The sequence below is a fragment of the Silurus aristotelis genome, assembly GCF_946808225.1.
Source record: "Silurus aristotelis genome assembly, chromosome: 18".
NCBI classification, from domain to species: domain Eukaryota; kingdom Metazoa; phylum Chordata; class Actinopteri; order Siluriformes; family Siluridae; genus Silurus; species Silurus aristotelis.
In genome coordinates, this window is record NC_139591.1 from 14,882,910 (window position 1) to 14,908,928 (window position 26,019).

At 37.6% G+C, this 26,019-nt stretch overlaps 1 protein-coding gene across 6 annotated transcripts; it reads left to right on the plus strand.

Moving 5' to 3' along the window:
- Positions 1-4,492: 4,492 nt before the first annotated feature.
- git2b (G protein-coupled receptor kinase interacting ArfGAP 2b) lies at positions 4,493-24,378 on the plus strand. Of its 6 annotated transcripts, XM_083568330.1 has the most exons (21): positions 4,493-4,761; positions 5,710-5,843; positions 6,119-6,231; positions 6,798-6,903; positions 7,060-7,146; positions 8,100-8,230; positions 8,685-8,779; positions 9,098-9,143; positions 9,350-9,401; positions 11,038-11,110; positions 11,297-11,394; positions 12,181-12,289; positions 13,729-13,871; positions 15,471-15,623; positions 18,748-18,960; positions 19,173-19,259; positions 20,393-20,475; positions 20,967-21,146; positions 21,848-21,904; positions 23,094-23,157; positions 24,137-24,378. In XM_083568330.1, the coding sequence occupies exons 1-21, from the start codon at positions 4,710-4,712 to the stop codon at positions 24,341-24,343; spliced, it is 2,283 nt and encodes a 760-aa protein (XP_083424456.1). In that variant the 5' UTR covers positions 4,493-4,709; the 3' UTR covers positions 24,344-24,378. The 6 variants fall into 6 exon arrangements, with proteins under 6 accessions (XP_083424456.1, XP_083424457.1, XP_083424458.1 ...); XM_083568331.1 differs by lacking the exon at positions 21,848-21,904 and having other exon boundaries at positions 4,498-4,761; XM_083568332.1 differs by lacking the exon at positions 19,173-19,259 and having other exon boundaries at positions 4,498-4,761.
- The last annotated feature ends 1,641 nt before the right edge of the window (positions 24,379-26,019 follow it).

Genomic DNA, 26,019 nt, shown 5'->3' on the forward strand with positions numbered 1-26,019 from the left:
ACCTTTTTGGACTGAACTCCAAACAATGTGTTTAGCGAAAAACAAACACAGCACACCACCCAAACAAACCCACCATACTTACTGTAAAGCATGGTGGTGGCAGCTTTATTTTATGGGGTGTTTCTCTTCTTGTCAGCTGCAAGACATCTCAAAATTGGCAGGCCATTTAACACGACAGTGATCTGAAATATACTGCCAAGAAAATAACATGATAACTTAAGGATAAGAAATTGAATGTCCCTGGGTGGCCAAGTCAGAGCTCTAACTTAAATAGACTGTGGATAGACTACTGCCACTCACCAGAGATTATGACTGAACTTGAGCAACTCTACAAGGAAGAATGGGCAAATATTCCCCAGTCTAGGTCTGCAGAGCTAGTACAGACATGTCTAAAAAGATAAGTGGCTGTAATTAAAGCAAATGTTGGTTCTAAAATTATTAAATCAGAAGACTTTTCCAACCCTTCTATTAAAATTATTCACGGTTTACTTATTTATTTTTAGAACGGTTGTTTTTTCTTTTATTAGTTTAATGTAAAGCAAAATGTGTAAATTAAGCTGAAAATGCTTTGGGTTTTTACAAAAAGGACTATACCATTTTTTCCCAAGCCATAAAATATATTTAAACTAGAATTTATTGTAATGCATTTTAAAAACTTCAATATGCTAAATGACTGTCCTAAACACATCCCTAAAATACAACTGAGCAGTATTGGCTCCTGATTATAAATGTAGATGGGGTAGATTCTGGGTTGTATCAGTGACTATATGACCAAATTGTGATTGATTTGCTAGTAGCCACAGATTTACAATCAAATGAATAAACACCGGCAAAATACAGTTCTAATGTGCTTGCATAATTCAGCCTGAGGGTGGCGCTTTACTGTTGATTCGACAAACACACACAGAATTTTAGAATGCCCACATTAATGTAGCATTTACTGTGTTTGAGTACTGATTCAGAATATAGAAATCTGGGGGACAATTCCAGGAGAGCAAAACAGAGCCAAAAAAACACAGTGATTGTTGGAAGTTTCCATCTCGTCGTGCCCTCTAAGAGCTAACTCGAACGCTCTGCAAAAACCCTCTGTGGCCAATTAACTCTGAATGGATGTGGCTATATTTCTTAACGTATTGGTGGTTCACACTAATACTGTAGCTCTCATCTAACTGTGCTGCTGTATAAGATTGTCTAAACAGTTCAATTCAGAGATGGCAAAAGTACACACATTCTTCACTCAAGTAGAAGTACAGATACTCATGTTTTAAAGACTGGTAAGTAAAAGTAAAGAAGTTTGGGCTCTGACATGTACTTAAGTAAATAGTAGCCATTACTACTACATGTTTAAGTGTCACGCTGGCAACTGAACCTCACATCACATTATTATATTAATATAAATTTTTGTTGTTATCTAATGAACTTATCAAAGAGCATAGAAAGGATGATGATGATGATCAGGTGATCAGGAAAGTCTCTGTTCTCAGTCATGTTTACATCTCTGACTCCCTCTGTCTCATCCACATTAGTCCCATACTTCTTGTGGCCTTCTGCCTTTGTTCATAAACTAAGCTTCATAAACTAGTCTACGTCTGTGGTGTGTGAGAGCCAGGAAATGATACACCAGTGGTAGGCTAAAAAAGCCACACAATACTAGGAAATCGGGTTGACGGCCCTTAAAGCGACACGCATCACCAAATAGATTTGTTTTAAAAATGTAAGAAGTAGAAAGTAAAGATATTTGTGTAAAAATGTAAGGAGTGAAAGTAAAGGTTGTACAAAAAAAATTTAAATAGTGAAGAAAAGTACTCATATCAGAAAAATCTACTTATTATCTACTAGTATTTGTACTTCGTTACTTCCCACCTCTGATTGTCTGAATATACGTTTAAGTAACATAAAATATTGAGGAAGTGTCATATGTGCCCATATGGATCTCAATTATGGTGTGCTGCAGTTCCACTTTTCACCTTAAATTTACATTGGGGTAAATGTGGGGCGCTGTTGGGCTCGGGAAGGCTTCCACACTCTCTGCTCTGCTTAGTACCTGTTTTACCTTATAGACTTTAATTTATTTAGAAACTCAGAAAATGTATTTGGAATAATGTTTCAAATGATGAATGATGAATAATGTAACACACTTACAAGTTAACAGTTCAGGATTGATTCAATTCTTTGTTTTTAATTGGATGGATATTTTGGTGGGGCTCTGTCTCACATTTTACATTTACGGAATTTACCAGATCCCCTTTATCCAGAGCAATGTACAAAAGTGGCTTTGGATACCATCAGCCTAAAACTATGCCTATACAGATGAGCTGTTGATGCAATTGGAGTCAAAGTTTGGAAAGCATTTTTAGTCAATCAAACTCTCCTACTGCAAATGGGTGGGGAATTTTGAGCAGCAAACCGAGTGGGTATACTAAGAGTATAAGCAAATACTAATCTATAGAAGTCATTACCTGCAGAAAATCCTTGGAAAAAAACAAGCATACTGCATATACGTAAGTATAGCCCAGACCACACCACTAAGTCTGGGTACCAACACTGTCACCCATTTTATTTCAGAAAAAAATATTTTCTAATCCCTTCTGATACAGAGTGTCATTACAAACAGGTTATAATTCACTAAATGTATATATCTGTTGTATATTGATTATTAAGTTCACAATGTAGCTGTACTGAGTAAGCAATAAATAACTTCCAAGATTTACTTCCAAAATATCCAATATTCTTTAACCATGTAGATGCCTTATGGGTGAATTTGTCTAAAATTCTCTAAACTCTAAATAATTAATAATATATATAAATTTTTTTTAGAAGATTCCAATACTGTTCATTAAGATTATCGTTAAGAATGTACACCTATAAAATCACTTCAATTTGTTTAAAACCTTTGTGGTCAGTGGAAAAATTTGCAGAAAGACATAGTAACAACAATAGTTAAAATGCAGAAACCTTCTATGAGCAGGTATGTCCAAACAGTAAAAAGGAAATTATGAGCCCGCAATTGGAAATGTATTTATTAAAAGTATGTGTAACTTCTCTGCAAAAGAAATGGTGTTAAGAACAAAATGAGGAATTAATGGTCAATGGGAGGAACTAATAAAAAAAATAATAAAAAGTTGCCTTATTATTCAGTAGATTTAGCTTAGACAACGGGTGCCCATTACGTTGATCGCGTTCTACTGGTCGATCACAAAGGTAGTGTGTGTAGATTGCATGACATAAAAAAATTTATATTTATTTATGCATTTTTATAGTCGGAAGATCATTTTCACTTGGTCATTTTATAAGTAGCTTGCATGCTTAAAAATGTGTGCACCCAGGTCTTAGACCTTTATAGGACACCATAACAACAACACCGTATGCTTTTTGGTCTCTTTATTAGTCAAGTCACCTTTATTTATAGTGCACACTTGGTTAAAGTTCTGTACACTATTTCAAGAGGCCAGTTAAGAGCCAGGCAGCTGCGTTTCCTCCTTCAGCAGTAGACAGGCTGAAGTCGGGACAGTCCTTTATAGAGAATGACCATAATCAATGCATGATGAACTCTGACCTGTACATTTTTATCATGTTTTATACAACAAGCCTTTCTCACTACATACACAAATGTTCTGTGTATTGTGTATGTGTGTATGAATTTGTGTTTTTATATGAGTATGTATATTGTATTTGGATAATTTGTATATATGTGTATGTATATAGATTGTACATTTGAACATTTCATCATATTTGGCTGCTGGCCATTTCTGCAACAGGTAATGTTTAAAAATGTAAAATATCGAGTAACCAAAAAAGTAGTAAAAATATTCATCTCACTGGATTGCAAAAAATTCCCCAATAATAATAAACAATTTGTTACATTCCAATTGCACACCCTGTACAGTGGCACTTGATAATCATGAAGAAGTCGCATTATTTCAGCCTACCCAGAATGTGAAATGCTGCCACATACATTATAGGGACAAACATCTGCAGACACATGCCTATAAGATTCTTAAATGCTTTTTGAACATCCCATTCCACATTTAGTCCCCGTTTGCTGTTATTATAACCTCCACATTTCAGGAAAGATGTTCCACTAGATTTTGGAGTGTAAAGTCAGGTACTGATGTGTGAGGGTGAGGAGGCCTAGGGTGCAGTCAGCGTTCCAGTTCATTCCAAATGTGTTCATTTGGGTTGAGGTCAAAGCTCCATAGCAAGCCACTTGAGATCCACTCCAACCCATGTAAGCCATATCTTCATGTAGATCCAGTTGTATTGTCATTCTAGAACAGATATTGGTCTCCTAGATCAAGTGATGGGAAAATGTAATTCTATCACATCCAAACACATCCTATACGCAACGTTTGTGTTAACATTTTGGAGAAGAACCACATATGCCTGAAAATGTTCAGGCGTCCAAATACTTTTGTACAAATGAATTTGATTATTGATATAAAAATATGTTTGATCGATTGTCGGTAGCCCCGCCCACTTCCAGCGTCACCTTACATTCCGGAAGTTGAAAAAAAAACTCAGGCTGTAGTGGAGGAGCAGAGAACAAGGGCGGAACTGTTTCTTTTGATTCCACTGGGTTTTTTTTTTTTTTTTAGATCGTACCGGTCGATTTTCAGCACTTATTATCTTTTTTTTAATATAATAACAAGGATCAGGTCTGACGAATGTGAAAGAAGAAGAGCACTTCGAGGAGTTTTTGCAGTAAAAGGATGTCAATGAGGCCTCGCAACAGGGAAATCTGCGCTGATTGCAGCGCCCCTGGTAAGTGAGCGCTTCAGTCCGAGTTTGTCTCGGATTTAATAATAAAACATGTTATTTTGCAACCGACTACAAAATACACCGCGTTTATTTAATTATCACATGTTAGTATTTTTTTTATAAAAATAAACATTTTCTTTGCTCGCTCGTAGATTAGCTGGCTGGCTAAAGTGATAGCCAATGCGCTACCTGATTTATAATATTCCTGATAAACGTCAGGACAAAATGTCTTTCTGATTATATATACATTATATTATTTTATTAATTTTTTTCATACCGACGTTATTTAACGATATGTAACGGTTTTATGTGCTCAGATTGAATCCGACTTCTTTTTTTCTCTTCCTACCCGTTTTTGAGAAACCCCGCCCTATTGGCTGGGATTGGCTCATTTGAGGGGCCAGCTTGGAAAAAAGATTTATGGTAGCGCTGTGATCAGGAAACTCGTAGCCAATCACAGTAAAGGAGGCGGGATTTTGTCGGAATACGGGCGTTTGTTTGGCTATGGTATATACTGTAGTCATTGTGCGTTGTAATGTTAACAATAAACAGAAGGGACAAAAGTACAAGAGCTTCTCTTTACTTGAAAATATAATCATCTAATTTATTATTAAAGCTGAACATGGAATCACAGAGAAGTGATATTATAAGACGTTAGTGCAACCATTAATATGTGACAACATTATAAAACAAACAACATAAATAGTAAAATAGTTGGAAATACTTTATGTTTAACTTTCAGATTTGTGGTCACTTGTAAATGAGATTTATGTAATTTGACCCAAGGGGATGACCCACGGGATCAGCTGATCAATTTGAAGTCAATATTTGTGAGTCTCAGACTGAATGTTCTGATCATTGTTGGATTGATACATACGACAAAAAGCTGTCGGCTCATTTCTCGCCGTTTGATTAATTTTCCCCTTTGCGAATGCTTTCCCTCCTTTTTAGAGCCTCGATGGGCCTCGATCAATAGAGGAGTGCTGATCTGTGACGAGTGCTGCAGCATACACCGAGGTCTGGGTCGTCACAGCTCGCAGGTCCGCCACCTGACTCACACTGCGTGGCCTGCCTCACAGTTACAGGTATTTATAGTTGCTTTTTCTCTCTCGGACGGCTTTTTTTGTTTTTCAAGTTTGGCATGGCACTTCCCTTTGCACGCTGCGGTCGTTATCAGGAAATGAAGCATTGTGTTGCAGTTCCTCAAATAAAAATAGAATTAAGCCATGTGGCTCGGGCTTGTGGGTGAGCTCATGTTTCATTGTGTGCTGCGTGGGTTTAAAGTTGTGGATGTAAGATCAATAAATACGAATCTGTGTCTCGTTAAATATAACGGGCGATCTCCTGTTTTTACCTGCAGATGGTCCAGACTTTATATAACAATGGGGCGAATTCCATTTGGGAGCACAGCCTTCTTGACCCTTCCTCGATTATGAGTGGAAAACGCAAAGCCAATCCACAGGACAGAGTGCAGTAAGTGGTTCAGTTTGTTAAAATAGTAATCAATATAGTCTGTACAGAAAGTTTATACAGAGCAGGTACGTGTGATTATGGGCAGTATGATGAAAACGCTTTATATAAGGTTTAAATAATGTTACCAACCAATATTTGATAATTTTCCTTAATTTTCACAAAATGTCTTTTTTTTCCGTCTAAATGTGTGTGTGCGTGCGTGCGTGCGTGCATATGCATATGCATACATTAGGGGTGTTCCCAGCCAAAGGATTTACATACTTGAATCAGATAGTTGATTGATAGTTAAATTGTGTGTGTGTGTATTTTAAAGAACTACGACATATTTTTTTGGTACATTTTTAATTACATTGTATATTGTGGAACGTAGCCAAAACAAATGAGTTCCTCCCATCACTTACGTTAATTACTCGTGCCCACACTAAAAACGTTTTCCAAAACCGCGTTTGAATGAACGTAAACGCCTCCGCAGCCAATCAGAATCGAGAATTCGACACCGCTGCAGTGTACGAGAATTTCAACCGACGCGCTTATTTATTACGGACTCTCCATCTGTGTCTGTTCAGCCCCAACAAAACAGAGTTCATCAAGGCCAAGTACCAGATGTTGGCGTTTGTTCATCGAATGCCATGCCGCGAAGATGACAGCGTGACTGCGAAGGATCTGAGTAAAGTAAGTAAACCGAAATTCACTTCCTTTTTTTTTTCTCCCCTCACATATTTCCTCTTTTGAACACAAAGCGTTTTAAACTTCCTAAATTCAAAACAAGGCTGATTTTTTAAATTTATTTTTAATTTAATTTAATTTATTATTTTTTTTCTTTCGTAGCAACTCCACTCGAGCGTGCGGACCGGGAATTTGGAGACTTGTCTCAGGCTGTTGTCATTGGGAGCGCAAGCAAATTTTTTCCATCCGGTAAGTTTCCAAGTGAATTATCTTTCTTTTTTAAAAAAGAATAAAAAAATACAGCATTAAAAAACAACAACTTGCAAATCTGCAGGAAAACAGCAATAAGTATGTCAAAACTTAAGAATAAAAATATAAGACTATGCAAGAAATTGTATGTAAAAAATTTAGAAATGTAATTATTTAATAAATAAATAAAAAACCCTTATATTGCTGGAAGATTAGATACAAAGTAGAATTTGGTCTCTAGTGATGAATTAACTTATTATTAACTTATACATTATACACATAACATACACAGTATTGCTACAGTAACTCAATTACTCTTTACAATGGTGTTGAGCAGAAAAGCAATTGTGCACACTGTGTACCTTTGGGGTGCACAGTGGAAGATTTGAGGGAATAAAATGGATGTGAAGAAGTTGCTTTATACTACAGTTTCTCAAAAAACAGAGCATTAAGAAGGAAGTGTTTCAGGATTGCCTCACTAGAAGATCTTTGAGATGATCTTTCTTTTTGTGGTTTCACAATTCCTCAGCATGAACTAATGTGAAACATGCTAGCGATGCTGCTTGCATTATTTTATGTTGTAGCACCAGATTTTGCAGCAGCACTGCAATCTGTTTAGTCTGCCTGTTTAACCTTTATACACTTTGCATCTCTACTTCAAGTGACAAAATGAAGTGTTAAGTTTGCACGCACCACATTTTCAATCAGTCGCACGCAACAGGAGCACGGTTTCTTTTGTAGCCGCATGCACACACACAAACACACCACACGCACACGTTATGAGGCACAATAAGTTTCCAGAAAAGAGCAGTCCAAAGCCGCAGAATGTCAGATTGAACATAAAGGTATATCTATATCTATATATCTATATCTATCTAGCCAGCTAAACTGACTACCGGTCCACACACTCTCCTGAAAGTCACTAATAATAATCACAATCTTGTCTTTTGCAGGAGAAAGGGAACACTCCATTACACGTGGCGGCTAAAGCAAGCCAGCTTCTCCAAGCCGAGCTACTCACGGTGTACGGAGCAGACCCCGGCGCTCCCGACAGCAGCGGAAACACTCCTATAGATTATGCAAGGTCAGCGATTCTCAGCCGAGTTCTGCCAATTACAAGAGACGTTGTTGTTATTATTATTATTATTATTATTATTATTATTATTATTATTAATTCATTTAAAGCGTCACATTTCTTAATACCGCTCTGTTATATGTAACCACACTAGGAGTAGTGGTGTACAGACGATGTCAAATATACCAGATTAAAGCTGATTCATATAAAATCGATTTGTCAATGATTCGCAGTGGTTCGATTACATCGAGAAAGCGATTCGATTCTGAACTGAGCTACGATGCACAAAAAACTAAGAAATAATGACTACGAGACCCCTGAGTTTGATTTGTGTTTTTGTTAATTGAGCTATTTGCACTGCATGCCAGGGTTTCAATTCAGATTATTTTCATGTTTAATGCAGGTTTCATGTTGGCCACCAATATCTTTAAAATTTTTTGTTTTTTTTTTGTTTTGTTTTTAGACAAGCAGGGCATCAGGAGCTCGCTGATAGGTTGGTGGAGATCCAGTATGAACTGACTGACAGATTAGCCTTCTACCTGTGTGGGAGAAAACCAGGTAACTGCTCCTGGATTTACTGGATGCGAAAACTAGAAACATCTTGCACTGTTTTGCTGCTTACTCGAATCAAGTCAAATCAAATTCGAATCATTTCAATCTTATACTTTAGCACACTGAAGTTCCATCAAACGTCTAATTTTCCTCTGTACATGTGCCCAACCTCTAAAACTAAACTAAATGAGGGTCATGGGAGAACACAGTGTCTATAACTTTGTACTGTTGTAACTGATTTGAAGTGTAGTGATTGGTACATTGAATGATGTGTCCATTGAGAAACTGAAATGTACTAGCGCATGTTGTGTTTTCGTTTTTTAGATCATAAAAACGGCCAGCATTTCATAATCCCTCAGATAGCAGACAGGTAAGACCGTTTTATAACAATGTGATGGTTGTAATGTAAAAAAACCAAACAAAGGTATTTAGTGTAACTTTGGATTTTTCTTTTTGCTCACTTTAAACGGATAAGGAACGTGTAAGTATAAAACGTGGAGATCATTCGTTGTTTTTTTTTGTTTTTTTCGTGAGACATTTGTATTCTAGAAGGTTTTTTTGTCTGTTTCGATGCAGCACTCTGGATTTAACCGAATTGGCGAAAGCTGCTAAAAAGAAACTTCAATCAGTAAGTTGCATTTTCATTTAAGTTGGTTTTAACTGCAATATTCAAGAAACTCGTATACCTCCTTTAAGATACAGTGTGGACCAAAAGTATTAGGACACCTGACTTAGTCAGCTGTAGATGGAAGTCGGTTAACACAAACTTGGATGCACACAATTTTATAGGATTTTTCACTGAAGTAGAATAAAAAATTTTAATCACTTAAACTAGGAGATTAAAACCTGTTCTAGCATGACAATGCCCCTGTGCAGAAAGCCAGCTCCATGGATATATGTAGGCGGTGGTAGCAAAGTGGTTAAGGCATCTGGATTGGAGGGTCATTAGTTCAAATCCCAGACCTACCAAACTACCACTGTTGGGTCCTTGAGCAAGACCCTTAACCCTCAACTACTCAGGATCTGCCATAGAGCTCTAATCTCAACCGTATTAAACATCTTTGGGATGAATTGGAACACTGTCTGCACCCCAGGCCTCCTCACCCTACCTACATCACCTTTACTTACACTCTTGTGGTTGAATGAGCACAAATCTCCACAAGCACAATTAAAAATCTACTGAAACATCTTCCCAGAAGAGTGAAGGTTATTACAGCAGCAAATGTGGAATGGGATGTGCAAAAAGCACATATGAATAGTTCCACAACTTTTGTCCATATGGTGTGCTTCCTCACACCTTATCTATATCAGCTTGAGAGGATACGAAATATTGGTTTTAATGTGATTTTTATTTAATATTTTGCTACTGTAGTTTTCTGATCTCTGGACTTATGAAACTGATAAGTAATGAAGATCATTTTGGTTCATAAATAGCATCTAATTGTTTGCTGCAGTCCACGGTTTTATTAACATCATTATTATAAAATACTAGCTTTGAGAGTTAATTTTGTATTTAGTTTATTTAAAAAAAATTTTTTAGTTTTGATGTTGCATAAAGATATAATAAATGGACATGATGATAACTGTAAAAACAAGCTCCAAAAATCATTATTAAATCGAGCTGTTTTGACATTTATTACAGCTGCTCAGTCGTATGAATGAGATGCTTGGAAATCGCTCTTCATTTGCTTTTCTGTTTATAATCGCAATTTAGTTTCACTTGGAAACTTACATTTTTTTTTTTACATTTCAGCTAAGGAAAATGTTTTGTTCATTGATAGTGTGTTTTGTTTCTTAATGATAATGAAAACGTTGGTATGTACATAATGTACATCCCAGGTGAACAATGTAAGCAATTAATTTGTTCATACAGGAAGTGTCCTGAAGCAGTCATTACAAACAAACAAACGCTTTAACACCAATAATCAAATACAATTTCAGTTATTGTGTTTAATGCTCCACCCCCCCCCCCCCCATGTTCAATTGTATTGTAATACAATTGTTGTATGTCATAGCCTGCACCCACATTACTGTTTTAACCTACAGTATGAGCTGAAAGGGAAACAGGAAGGATTTGGTTTGTAAGAGTTCGTATGTGGATATCTAATAAAAATTATGGAGAAAAAAATAAAGCTATGAACATTTAATGTTAATGTTTGTAGTAACCCACTGTGTTAATGAAAGACTACGAGTAAAGTATTCAATACGGTGCAATTACTATGAACCACACCAATTGATTGTCGGTTTGTTGTTGTTTTTTTTAGCTCAGCAATCATCAGTTTGAAGAGCTTGCCATGGATGTTTACGATGAGGTGGACCGAAGGGAAACGGACGCAGGTTGGCTTGAACTCTTTATCGATTCTTTGTCAAATCTGTGTTTTTACAGCTTTCATACACAGTTGTGAACTTTCACATGGCCACGTGTGTAAGCAGTATTGTGTGTTCTGAAATTCCAGTTCCACCAAACCTTCTTGATCTTCTTAAAAAATGATTTGAAAAAGTCTTCTTGATTTCTGATTACAGTGTGGCTAACAACTCAGAACCACAGCACTCTGGTGACTGAAACCACAGTCGTTCCTTTTCTCCCAGTCAACCCTGAATACTCCTCTACCAGGAACCAGGTAAACCAGTAGACCTGTTTTCACCTGTACTTTTGTAAAGCGATTTTTTTTTTCCATTGCTTGCAGCTTTTTTTGATTTCATTTAATGTATTACATTTGGGTTTTTTTTTTTATCATTGAAAGCGGAGTTTGTAGCATTTAAAAATAAAAAGAACATTTTTAGTTTAATGGTAGTTTGTCTTGCAGACAGCAGAGGGCTCTAGATATTACAAACTGGACCATTTAATACTATTTGTAGTACATTTGGTTCTGAAATGTCCTTTTTTTAATCTTATAGCCATAATTGTAGCCTATAGTAGTTTATTAGAAATCATATTTACTCTTATTTGTCATTAAATAATTTGTAGTTTGTTGCACCTGGGCATAGGGTTTGTTTTTGAGATCACCCATCTCGGTATATGATTAAAAAATAATTAAATACCATGTCCACTTTTCAATAATCATTTAGCTTCTTTTAACATTGGTGAACTTCCACAAAACAAGTTAAGCCAAAAAAAAGAACTCTGTGGTCTTGTTGCCATGAACCCAAAAGAGTGTAGTCTTTATTCGTGACACTTTTTTGTGTTACTGGTGGTTACAAAGACACTTCTATTAATGTAAAAACAAGCAACTATTTAACAAAAAGTTATTGGATTTTTGGATTCGTCAAACTGCTGTCTTCAACCGCATTGTATTCTAAATAGTGTTGATCTGAACCAGTTCATGTTTCTTATTATTTCCTATAATTTCTTATTATTTGACCGTACTGGTATGTACCATCATACATCTTTAATGTTTGTAATGCAGGGCCGGCAGAAGCTGGCGAGGTTCAACGCTCACGAGTTCGCTACACTTGTGATAGACATTTTAACCGACGCAAAGCGCCGCCAGCAAGGGAATTCCCCAGATGTCAAGGGTGAGAGGAAGTACTTTATTTTACTGTTAAAGCAAGACAATAAGTCAGGTTCTTTGGTGATACTCATATTTTCCTCTTTTTTTTCTTTTATATTGTCTGTACAAATATTCTATCATTAAAATCTAGAGCTGAAACGTTTCCTCGGGTAATTCGATTACAAAAAAATGCATCAAGGCAAATTATTTGCTCCGTTTTGCAAATTAATTGCTTCGTTTAGTTCATTTAACTATACACGGAGCACTGTGTTCCCCAACGGACCATTTAAAACTGACGCACCACCCGCTAAACTCTGGAGCGCCTAAAAACATGTTCCTCGCGAATCTTACTTTATTTCTTGCAATTCCAACTTTATTTGTCGCAATTCTAAAATTGTTTCTCTCAATTCCGACTTTTTTTTAGCCAATCAGGCAGCGTCACCCCCTCTGTAGTGCCAGAAAGGTTTACGCATTGAAAATGAAATGGGCTTCAATCAATAGAATCGCATGGTGCCAAACTAAGCCTCCGATCCCTGAAGTGAACTCTGACTAACAATCAGCTCTGGAGGAGACGGATGAAGCCGAGGAGCTTCGTTTATACACCAACAGCTTCAAACTTCAGGCCGACAACATGGTTACCCGTGGATGCACCCGAAATGTTGGATGTTTACGAGAAATGTAGTCGGAATTGCGAGAAATAAAGTCATAATTGCGAGAAATAAAGTCGCAACCGCAAGAAATAAACTCGGGAATTGCAGGGAAACATGTGATGTGGCGGAACAGATGACACTGCAGAATGAAAACCACAGATGACACTGCAGAATGAAAAATGGAGGAACGTGGAGCGAACAGCGAGGGGCGAGGAGAAGATTCGGCCCAAAGACAACAAAACACAACACCAAAGTTTTCCAAGTTTGGGATAATTTCGAACTAAAACAAAAAAAACGCAGTACAGTGCATTTACCATTTTTAAAGTCATTTAGAATGGATTGAAAAAAATATTTTTATTAATGTTATTTTTATTAAAAAATGTTTTTTTATGTATATATTTGTATTTGCATTTTGATGTAATAATGCAGTTAAATGCATTCACTGGGATACATTTTTTTTTTACAGATATTCTTTTCTGCAATTTCAGCAATAAAAGTGTTGCTTTTTCTTAAAAAGGAAACAAATTACCTGTTCATTTTAAGAGACTCGTCTTATTTTCTCTTGTTTGTTTAGTTTTGCTCTTTAATAAAGGAAAAGGTACTTCTTATCAAATTATTTGATTAATCCAGAGAATAATCAGCAGAATACTCGATTACAAAAAAAAATCAATAGCTGCAGCCCTGATTAATAAAACACTAACAAACGCTGATTTCATTTCTAATTCATTAACTTGTTTTTACTCATGTATGGAGCAGACAGATGGCATAAAGATCACTTAATTATTCATACCCTTTTCTTTATTCCTTTTCTCAGATAACGTAGAACTGATTCTGAAAGATATAGGCAGCCGCCTCGGGAGTGAGAGCCAAGAGCCAGAACAGCCTGATTATGACAGCGTGGCATCTGACGAAGATGCGGAACGAGAGCCAGGCTCTGGGAAAGATGAGAGGACCAAGGTTTGTTTTTTCCTATAAATATTTGTGCGAGTCTAATCCACATAGGCTGCCTGGCTTGGCTTTGCGTGATCGTATGGTCTAAATGATCCCGTTGATCCTCCTGCTGTTCTGTGGAGTTACCGTGTGCCATCCTTCTCTCAGCATTTCTCCTAAAGGGCTGATCCGCTGCTATATTAGCTCCAGTTTCTTAGCTGAACCCTTTAAAGGGATTAAACCACTGCAAAAATATCAAGAGCTGATTTTTGCCAGAAGATTTTGAAAGATTTTAAACAGCATGTGATGCACCTGTTTAAAGCATAGGCATGCTCTCGTTGAACTTAGCTTGTTGTGCTATTTTCCTGCTAAATTCAAAAACGAACTGGTTGTTTATTTTAACGCCACCTAGGGTTGGTTGATAAATACACTTTTACCCAAATTTACTTTTTAAATTTGTTATTTGTGATTTGAACTTCATTTCGATGCAATGTTGCGTGGGTAGTGAGTTCATAGCAGAGGTCCGAAGGTGATCTATCCATAACTTACACAAGTGACTACAGTCTAGGTTTAGGCCACACAGTGTGACAGGGATGTGTGCATGGGGAATGTATGTGGTACCCTGAAAGTGCCAGGAATGATGTGTGAACAGTCAGAGATCGCATAATATGTGACATTTTGGGATAATTTGAGTTAATAAAGACAAGTCTAAACCAGTGTAACTTCAGGGTGGACCAAGGCCAAACAAAATAAAATAAAAATCTAATAAAATTAATTACCCACCAAGAGACTGACTCTATCGATATAGAGGGAGAGGGAGAGGGAGATGAAAAGTACTGTGCTGTATATATCATCCAATGCTGGCTTGAAATTCCTCCGAGTCCGCTGATGTCCCTGATTTGTGGTTCTTCAGTACAAGAACTAGCTGTACTACTTGTACCCTCTGCTTTATATCCTTCACCCTTAGACGTATGATGTTGCTGTCCAAGTGAATATTTTTCTTACGAGAGTCCTCGATCCGCAGCGACAAAGCAGCTTCCATCTTCACAATATTTTCATTTTGTACTTTTGTAAAAATTCTTTGCACTTTGCCTGAAGCTGGCTGACACGGTACTCTTAATTTCGGCTTCTCTCTTAAAAATATAACACACAGTGCTCATTCACACTGTAATAGTGGCCAACAGCAACAAAACTTTAAACAAGAAGTTCAATCTTGAAGAGTCATTGTTTCCCTTTCTGACGCTTAGTCTCGTTACCAGAAGCTGTTGATGGTGTACGTTTTGGGCCTATTTTACTCTATAGTACAGATACTTTATACATTCCCTACAGTTAAACAGGAAAGTTTCACCAAACGACACTTCATATACGCAATAGTCAGACATGTGCAATTACATGTCTGCACGCTAGCAAGTCGCACTGTTTTAGCTGAATATCTGTGAGGGCTGAGCTGCATATACTTCTATTGATAAATACTTAAAATAAATGATGGCCTGCAGTAATTTCTTATTATTGTTATAGGTTTTTTGTTTTTGCACAGAAAATGAATTGAACACCGCTAGAATGATAATACCCTGACAGTAGGGCATTCTTTAATCTGTCCATATCTCTCTCTCTCCCTGCCACCAGAGCTCAGAGTCCTCCGACCTGTCCGACAGCCCCATCACCATGCAGGAGTTCATGGAGGTGAAGAACGCCTTGAATGCATCCGAGGCTAAGATCCAGCAGCTGCTGAAGGTCAACTGCCACCTGAGCGACGAGCTGAGGCACATGCAGAGCAAGGTGCGTGACCCTGAGCAGCTCCACACCCTGATCAAGCTTCACCTGCATATGGGAGCTCTGCTAGCTGCATGCTTAGCCGCCGCGCTTATCTGATCTGCTCGCTCCGGGCCGCTGCTAAGCATTTTTGATGAGGAGGCAGATAGTGTGACCTCACACAGTGTCTCGTTTTACAGCTTTGACTCTCTGGCCTATGGATGTTACCTTGCACACAGAGCAGGGGTTTAGAGTAACATAAGTGAAGGGGAAGTCTGTAGTTATTATATTTAAATAGTTTTTCTTTATTCTAGAAATAGGGTGTCCAGCGATTGCTGAGAACATTTTGACTGAAAAGAAGTCACTCAGTTTTGTCTAATGACCATACATAATTATTTCTCAGTCTGTTTAGCAGAACTCAACCACAAAATACAAAAAAAAGTTTCCAGTGTGACCTCCCCTTACACATGAGCAATAGCAGGAACCTGTTTTTTATAAGTGGAGTTGAACCTTAATGAATGTCATTGCTAACACCTGTATGCATGACAATATGACTGCTGTGAAAAAGCTCTATTACACCAAGTTTGTGCAAGACATGCTTGAGCATCACATGATACATGTTGCGTGAGTTTAATTCATTGGAGGTTTGCTTACAAGACCAACTTTCAATAGTATAATTCTGTTCAAAATGCAGAAGATCATAGAATTCGATACGATTCATAAAATGATATCAGTGAGGCCACTCACAGAGGAAAATCGGCAAACTAACTGGACACTCAAGATCTGGTATTCAAGCTGTTTTGAGGAAAGGACAAAGAAAACCAGAAGAAAGCTTTCAAAATCTGATTCTCAGAATTACTTCTTTGAGAGACAGGAAAGAAGTCCAGCAAGGACCTGGTTCAGCATCTGGCAGCTTCATCAGGATGCCAAGTTGACTCTTCGATGGTCCAAAGAAGGTTGATCAGGAATGGTCTTAGTGGAAGGGTAGCAGCCATGAAATCATTTTTAAGAAAGTGGAACAGGATGAAAAGGCTAAGATATGATAAAGCTCACAAAGATATTAGAATTTAAAAATCAGTGAAAAAGAGTATTAATGTGTGATTTAATCCAAGTTTTACATTTTTGGGTCTAATTGTAAGAAGAGTTGGACAGAGATGAAAGAATGAGAGCATGTGGTCTTCAGTGAAACATGGTGGAGGGTTTGTCCTGGTCTGAGGCTGCTTTTCTGCCAGTGGTGTTGGTGATATTGTGCGAATTGATAGGAAATGATCATGATCAATTCCATTCCTTCTGGAAACCAGGATAACAGCATGATAACCACCCCAAGCACACTGCTAATGATTTTGAAATGAATTAAGGAAGTGCTGAAAGAAACCCGGTCAAATAGACCGGAAGAGTACTTCAGAGATCATTATGACAGTCTCCCCAAAAGAGTTCAAGATATACTTAGTGCAAAGGGAGGTCAATCTAAATATTGACTTTTGCCTCAGGAATCCATCTTGCTTTAAAAATTGTTTTCTGTATTCTCTGTTTGTATCTTTTAAAAAGAGACCAAAAATAAATATGGATGGTCATTAAAACTGTACCATTTAAGGGAAAAGAAAATAGGATAATTTTGAATTTGATGCCGTTAACACGCCCCCAAAAAAGTTGGAACAGGGCCATGTTTACCAGTGTAGCATCCCCACACCTTTCACAGCAATCTGTATACATCTGGGAACTGAGTAGACCAGTTGCTGGAGTTTTGGAAGTGGAATCTTGTCTGATTTCTGATACAGGATTGTAGCTGCTCAGCAGTCCTGGGTGTTCTTTGGTGCATCTTTCATGATGCAGCAAATGTTTACAGTTTGGGAAAGGTCGAATCTGCAGGCAGGCCAGTTTAGCACCCAGACTCTTCTACAAAGCCATGCTGTTATAACAGATGCAGTATGCGATTTAGCATAGTCTTTCTGAAATATGCAAGGCCGTCCCCGTAAAAAGACGTCGTCTGGATGGGAGCTGTATTTCAGCACTGCTGGTGCCTTTCCAGATTTCATAGGCACTAATGCACCCTAATACCATCAGTGCCGCAGGCTTTTGAACAGAGCGCTGCTAACAACCTGGATAATCCCTCTTATCTTTAGTCAAGAGGGTGCGGCATTCTCTTAATCTTTGGATATTATGTTTTGTAGATTATGGCACATTCTAAATTTTTTCAATTCTATGAATCGTTCAACGAATTTGTCAACCTCTGCCCATCTTTACTTCTGAAAGACTTCGCCTCTTTTAGATGCATTTTTATTTTTTTTAATACCCATGTTACCGACCTGTTGCCTAATAACCTAATTAGCTCCAAAATGTATCTCCAGCAGTTTATTTTTAGTAACACTTACTTTCTCAGACTTTGTTTGCCCCTGTCCCAACTTATTTGTATTATATATAATTGTTTTTTTTTTTTAAGATGTGTCGCAGTCAACAAATTAAAAATTTCCTCATTTGTTTCCTTAACTTTTTTCCATAAACATTTGATATTTATGTTCTACTGTAAATTAAATATGGGCACCATATGTACAAGATTGTGGATAATTCCGTTGTGCTTTTTGAATATCCCATTTCACATTAAGTCCCTGTTTGGTGTTATATTAACCTCCACTCTTCTGGGAAGATGTTCCACTAGATTTTGTAGTGTGCTTGTGAAGATTTGTTCTCATTCAACCACAAGAGTGTTAGTAATGTTGATGAAGGTGAGGTGGGGAGGCCTGGGGTGTAGTCAGCATTCCAGTTCATTCCAAAGGTTATAAATACGGTTTAGGTCAGAGTTTTATAGCAGGCCACTCAAGATCTTCAAGCCATGTAACCCATATATTGGCTTTGTGAACAGGGGAATTGTCATGCTGGACCAATTTTGGGTCTTTTAGTTCAAATGAGGGGAAAATTATCCTGTATTTTGGGATCCTCCACTGTGTGTACATAGTGAGCATGTAAATAAAACATAAGGGTGTGGAACCATTATGGGGGGTGTTTTACGTTTTTTTTATTTTTTTTTTTTATGTTTGATTATAATGTAATTTCTGTAATTTGTCATATCATTTCAGCCTTAAAAAAATCTCAGAACCGAACCTAAAGATTATAGGCACAAACATCTCCACGTGTGTGTTTGCTTCATCTCCAGCTGAGCTCCCTGCAGAACGAGAACAGCAATCTGAAATGCCAGGGCGCCAACAGCCTGGCGCACCCGCAGGAGCCGCAGCGACGCGCCCCGCCCCGCGGAGGCAGAGCCATGTCCATGTACGAGACGGGCTCAGGCATGAAGCACTACCATGCCAGAGCAGACGGTACACATCCCGAACCTGGCAGTCTCACCCTCCAGCCCCTACCTCCTGGTGTAAGTGCAGTGAACGGAGAACAGGCCATGCTCGATTTTTGTGGCTTTGAGTGTGATGTAAATGTAAATCACAGCATTCAGTTCATGATCATGTTCTGTTCATGTGATTTGTCCCATTGACCCAGGCGATGTTTTGAATTCATATCAGCTCGCTAATTTCAGTTACAATATTTATGGATATTTATGGCCAACTTGATCTGAACCCTTTCCAGATTGGGAAGGGTCCCTCCATGGGTGCCTCCTCCCTCCCCACCTTCCCTTCCACCCTGTCCTGGGCGTGGGACGAGCGAGCCCCAAGGGTGAAGTACTCGCTCCTCTACTGCCTGGCTTCCTTTCTTCGTTTTTCTTCTCCTTCTTTAGCCCACCTCCACCTCCTGCTCCACTCCACTCCCGGCTTTGCACATCTGCATGCATCCCATCTGTGTACACACACGCACCACTGTTTCAGTTCACAGTGATCTCTTTATCAGAGACGCAGGGTTTGCAATAGACTGCTTCTTTGTGCTTGCTGCATTTACGACCACGACAAAGGCATGTTGGCTAAAAAGCTCTGCTTACTGATGTGTCTAGATTTGTCTACTACCAACAACTGTTTTGTTTTTTGTTTTTTATAATTTTTTATTATTAAGCATTTTTTCATGCTACAAAGAAAAGGAAATTAGGTCTATTTTATTGTAAATTATGGTCTGTTTAAGCCTCAAACAGGTGCCAAAGGTTATGACTAGGGTTACAAATGTATGCAGATATTTTTTATCAGTAATGGGTATGGTGAAGAACTCCTAGGGATGGTGAGGATGTTATGCATTAGTTATGTCTGCCACTGTATTTGGAAAAATATTTCATGGTATCATTTGTAGTTAACTGAATTTTTTAATTTGCCAGTAATGCATTTTGCTCCCCACAAAAGAAAACACAGTTTTATTCATTTATAGTTACTGATGAAATGCTGATGTGGAACATTATGAAATAAGTCCTGTTTTCACTTGCATTATAGCAGCTATAAACAGTCAGTAGCATTAAAAAAAAAAAAAAAAAAAAAAGCATTAAAGCAGTAGCATTAAATGACAGTTTATCAAGAAACTGCAGAGGAAACAAAGGGTTCATTAGTTTTGGATTGTGTGGAGCATCCACCATAGAGTTCCTGTGAATAGGATGTTACTATAGAAATGATAATTCATCAATAAACTTTGCTTGTAGTCATAACTATTTTTCCTGTGTGAAACACAGTTTTTTGTAGTGGACTCGAGACGTTTGCTCTGTCTGTATGATAATGATTTGTTGTACTAGGTCTAATAACGCAAGCATGCTGCTAACACGGCTGCGTCTCTTGCAAGCCCTGTAGCGATTCTCTGCAAACATGAAAAATTGATGATGCAAAGCAGGTTTGGGGTTGAAAGCTAGAGCTCTCATCAGGTTTCCTCTTTCACAACAGGGCTCCAGGGTGGAGGGAAAAAGCAGCACCTCCGAGAGCGACTATGATAACACACCCAACCATGCCGAGCTGGACAACTCCAGGTACGGCTTCTCATTGTGCTACTATATGTTACTAATGCGTCTTTATCCCGTCATTTATTTTCTACAGTCCACTATATTCATATAATCCCTGTTTTTTGATTTGTTAACCTCTTGGGAAGATCCATTCAAGCAAGCCAGGATTTATAATAGTGTTATTAAAATTATGATATAATTAATAATGTAATATTCGATAATATAATCTAAAAGAAAAGAAACGTGTGAGGAGGTCAGGAACTGCTGGATGGCAGTGCCACTCGCAAAAATGTTTCTACACTCGTACATTTTAATGCTCCATGTTTAAAATTGTATTCTAACAATCTGTACATGTGATAGTCGTGAGTTTATCGTTTCAAAAAGAGAACAATTCAACAGCTAAATGGCAGGCCAGCACAATTAAGACGTTATTGCTGTGTTAGAGTATGTATGATTGAAGAACAATACAAAAGGGAGTTTTGTATTGTTACAAATAATGATGTTGTTACTTGTTTCAGGCCAAGCGTTCCCAGAAGTGGTGCCCGGCTCGGCGAGGGAGCCATCCCTGAATCGGGCGACTTTGAGTGCGAGACGGATTCGGCTTTGCCTTCCACTGAGGACGTCATCAGCAAAACGGAACAGATCACCAAGAACATCCAGGAGTTACTGCGTGCTGCACAGGAGAACAAACAAGAGAGGTAATTGTGTTTATTTATTTTTATATATATATATATATATATATATATATATATATATATATATATATATATATATATATATATATATATATATATATATATATATTTATATATACTGTATGAACAGAAGTTATTGGGACACCTGGCCATGAGATTCGTCACTTCTGCATTTGCAAAGGTCCTGCAATGATGTAGGGCGAGAAGGCCTGAGGTGCAGTCAGTGCTCCAATTCATCCCAAAGGTGTTCAGTAGGGTTGAGGTCGGAGCGCTACATGAGGCCACTCAAAACCTTTTACTCCAACCCATATAAACCATATCTTCATGAAGCTGGCTTTGTGCACAAGGTCAGTGTCATGCTGAGACAGGTTTGGGTCTCCTAGTTCAAGTGAGGGGGGAAAATGTAAGGCCACCACATCCACAGACATACAACAAATGTGTGCCAATTTTGGCTGGAAAAGTCATGTGTACCAATACTTTTGTTCATATAGTGTTTATATGTTCACACACGGAATCGGAATTTCTTTTGCTGAAGTCATCACTATTATTTAGAGTATGAAATGTAAAACTGAGAAGAGACAGTTGGATGATTTTGGAAATTCTTTCTTTTTCAGTGTTACTATAATCCTGTATTTTTACTTTGTCTGTGTGTCTGTGTGTATGTATATGTATGTATGTGTGTCTCGGGTGGTCCCCCCCCCCAGCCCGGGTTGTTTCAGTGGTCTGCTCCCTTGTGCCGAGCTGCAGGTGGACTCGTCCTGGTACTGTTTGCTCGCAGGCCACAGCGGCTTCTTTGTCTGGGTGCTGAGTGGTGCGAGTGTGTTAAACACATCTGCATAGCATGATAATAACGATCAGTTCCTTGCACTGAGGCGACACCCAGCATGTTTTGCAAATACGACGTTTTACTTTATGCAGAGGTTTTTATTATTATTTGTTCAAAGTCCAGATTTGTCTTTGGAGAAATATTACTTCAGCACATCCAGTAGCGAGACTTCGATTCCCACCTTCAACGCTACTATGCTTTCTAATTCCTGTTTGTCCAACTGTATGAGGCAGAAACACCAAAGGAGAGGATTTTCAGTATGCGGCTTTGTAGTTGTTACAGTAAAACAATATCTCGATGGTGTGATTCAGAGTTGCTGTTACACCCTGGGGTTGAATACTTTGCAATAACAGAGCATCCCAGGTGTTTTTCTCGTCTAAGACCACAAGACTTTGCTTACACTACTCATTTTCTATTCATAAATACAAAAATATTATAGTTTTTCGGATTTAATGTTGTCAAACATCCATGAAACATCATTGCTTGTGTTATAGTGGATGTAAGCATTTATTTCTTTTCTCATGTAAAGCAGCAATTAAATTGATTTGTTCCAAAGCACTGGTACTTGACATTCCTTCCCAAAAAAACTCAATGAATTGGTTTTACAAATAAAACAAAGGCATCCCCATATCAAAAAATAATATTGGGTTTATGTTTCTTTTCTTGAACCGTATATTATAGATGTCTGTGTAAGTTGTTGCTGTGGAAACAAAAACTTAACGCATTATTAAAACCAGCCTTCCTGTCAGAAACAGCTTCAGCAGCCCTCTCAGATCAATCAGACAAGACTATTCTACAGAGCAGGGGGTAAAATGTGTGGAATAAACCTACTGAATGTGCACATTTCGGGCTGTTTGTTGGGTGTTTCGGATTGTTGTGCCGATTTGCCATACTACTCTTGCAAAGCATACAGCTGAAATCCGAGCCGAGTTTAAACATGTATATTGCTGATCTGTCTAACTGCTTATTAAGTACTAGACTTTAGTAGCAAGTGCATCACTTACAGTCTCTAAATCTATGATTTTTGAATGCTGTTTTTTTTCCCCCTGCATCGTGCGCTGTGTGCTCGTGACACGTTCATCCGACAACCAAGCGACTTTTTTTTTTTTTTTCTCTTTGTCCAGCTTTGTCCCATGTTCTGAAAGAATTCATCTAGCTGTGACTGAAATGGCTACCCTGTTTCCCAAGGTAAGGCTGCAAGAGCTTTGATTTGGCAACTTTCTGAAGAGAATAATCAGTGAACCAAGGCTGCAACTAATAATTATTTTGATAATCTATTAATCGGGGAACCCCCCCCCCCCCAATTAATTGGATTAAAAAAAAAAGATTTTACTAGATGTTTTGCTTAATTATAACTATATAAAACCCTGATTCTATGTATGTATGACAGTGTAGTTTAAAAAATGCAAAAGCCACATTTTGAGTTTAACTCTTTCATTTTGACATAACAAACAGCCACTATAAGCTTTGTAGAGGACGGCATGGGGAGTTCTCCTTAAACAAATTCACTCATGCTCGGTCGTTTCTTTCTGTAAAAAACAACACAAAAAAAAAAGCATTTGAGTATTCAAGGTGAAGCAATTTGTGTTAATAAATAAATAAAAAAATTATTTTTTAATTGCAGATGGCATAAAAGTGTTTTCACAATTTTTGTTTGGGGAAAAAAAGATTTTGTTCAGTTGTGAAAATATAAGCATGTAGAATATATAATTAATTAAATTTTGTATAATAATTAAATGATATATGCATACATTAAATATACAAACATTGAAAACAAGCTTTTAAACGTAGCCGTTTAACAGATAAGTTACTGTTGTAGTAGTAAATGCTATAAAAATAAAATGGAACAAAGAAACGCAGCAAGATGAGTCTTGATAAAAAAAAAAAAATTTCATAAAAAAAATAAAAATTCCATTATCGCTTATCAATTAGTTGTCGCAGCCTTAAAATGAACCAGATTTCTGATTATTCAGATCATTAGTTTTTTTTCCTTGTGTGATTCATTTGTAAACATTTGGTCGTGTCTCCCATTTTTCTCATGTTATTTATTCATATAAAGAAACCTTTGGTCGTGCTAATATCGGTTATTACGAGACCTCCATGATACCTAAACTGCATGAAATTCATTAAAAGCGTTCCATGGATTTGACTTTCTGTCTCCTTCCAGCGACCGAGTTCGGAGATGGTGCGCGGCTCCCTGCGGTTGCTGACCTCCAGCGCCAGCCGACTGCAGGGCGAATGTCAGCGTGCAGCGCCAGCCGACTCCTGCTCCACCGATTCCCAACTGGTCACACAGCAGCTAATCCAATGCGCCTATGACATAGCTAAGGCCGCCAAGCAACTCGTCACCGTCACCACCAAAGAGAGCAATTGAAAAAAAATAAAACAAAATACACAAAAACAAAAAAAGCCGCTCGCTTTTTTTAAACCGTCCTTTTCATTTCAATGCGGATGCTGCCACCCAGTCATCACTGTTATTTGTATTTTTTTGTATTTTATTTTTTCAGCATCAGTATTACGGAAAAATATTTGTATGTTCTATTTTTTATTTAAAGTAATTTGGTTCTTTTGTCTGGAAACCAAAATTTTAAGTTATATCCTTGCCATGGTAATAAGTCTATAGCATTTCTAGCTGGGGTCCGTGCCGCTGTTCTCTGGTAACACGTCAAATGGTTGTGCGACAGTGAAGTCTCTCTGTGGTAATAAAGCTCAGCCATGATTTGTGAATATTTAGTCCTTCCTGTGTGAAAGAAAACCCACTTCAACCCTCATCCTGTGACTTAACAAATGTACAGTATCAGAAATATACAATGTCTTTACATGTAATGCGGAAGTCTATAAGCTGTAATACCTCATATATAGATATACATATACACATACATATATATATATATATATATATATATATATATATATATATATATATATATATATATATATATATATATATATATATATATATAGTTGACTGTGCCGGACCTCCTGTTACCATGTTCCAGAGATCCCAGGACTTTTTTAAACCCCTCAAACTCTGTTTATTTCTGCTTTCTAAACTGCTCTGTTCAAGTACTCTTTGTGTTTTGTTTATTGGATAATGCTTCACTGGTTGTTTTCACTTTGTTCGCTTTTTTTTTTTTTTTTGTAATTGTGCTTTGTGCAATTATGAATGGAGATTCATCCAAAGGATGTGTGTTCAGTTGCCTTGTCTTTCAAAATCCATCAGCAGTTGCGCTTGTGATTTCTTTCTGTGGTGCTAATAGTGTCCTCATACTCTTCAGTATATTGTATAATATATATATAAATGCTGCTACGCTGTCTCGTACATATGCAACTAAATAAGGCGGTGTTGGCTCAGTCTCATCTGCATACAGGGATAACAAGTACCATGATGGTTTAGCTTCTGTGAAAACCTTGCCATTGAATAAATAAACCAGAATTTATTATGTGCATTTTTCATGTGTTCTTTTGTGTGCTTGCATTTGTAGAGATGGCTGACAGGAGTGGTGATGTGTGTGATGAAACCTGAATTGTGTGTATATATTATACAGTATGTATATATAAATTTTTTTTTTTTTTCCCTTTTTTGTGATTTTGTACAAAAGTATTGGGACACCTGACCCTTTCTTCCATAAGTGGTTCTTCTGTATAGGATGTCTTCGGATGCTTGATAATAAAATTTGCCATTCATTTAAACTTGGAAACCCAAACATGTTCCATCATGGCAGTGCCACTGTGCACGAAGCAAGTTCCTTATAGATCTGGTTTACATGGTTTGGAGAGAAAGATCTTGAATGGCCTGCTATAGAGCTCTGATCTCAACCCTACTGAACACCTTTGGGATGAATTGGAACGCTGACTACACTCCAGACCTCTTCATTTGTGTGAAATCTCCACAAGCACACTCCAAAATCTAGTGGAACATCCTCCCAGAAGAGTGGAGCAAATTGGAACTACATAATATACTACTCAAAACTATGAAAGAACATTTCTGAAATGATGTGCTACATCAGATAACCTTTCCTCCACAATCAGTCGATCTAAATCCAGTTG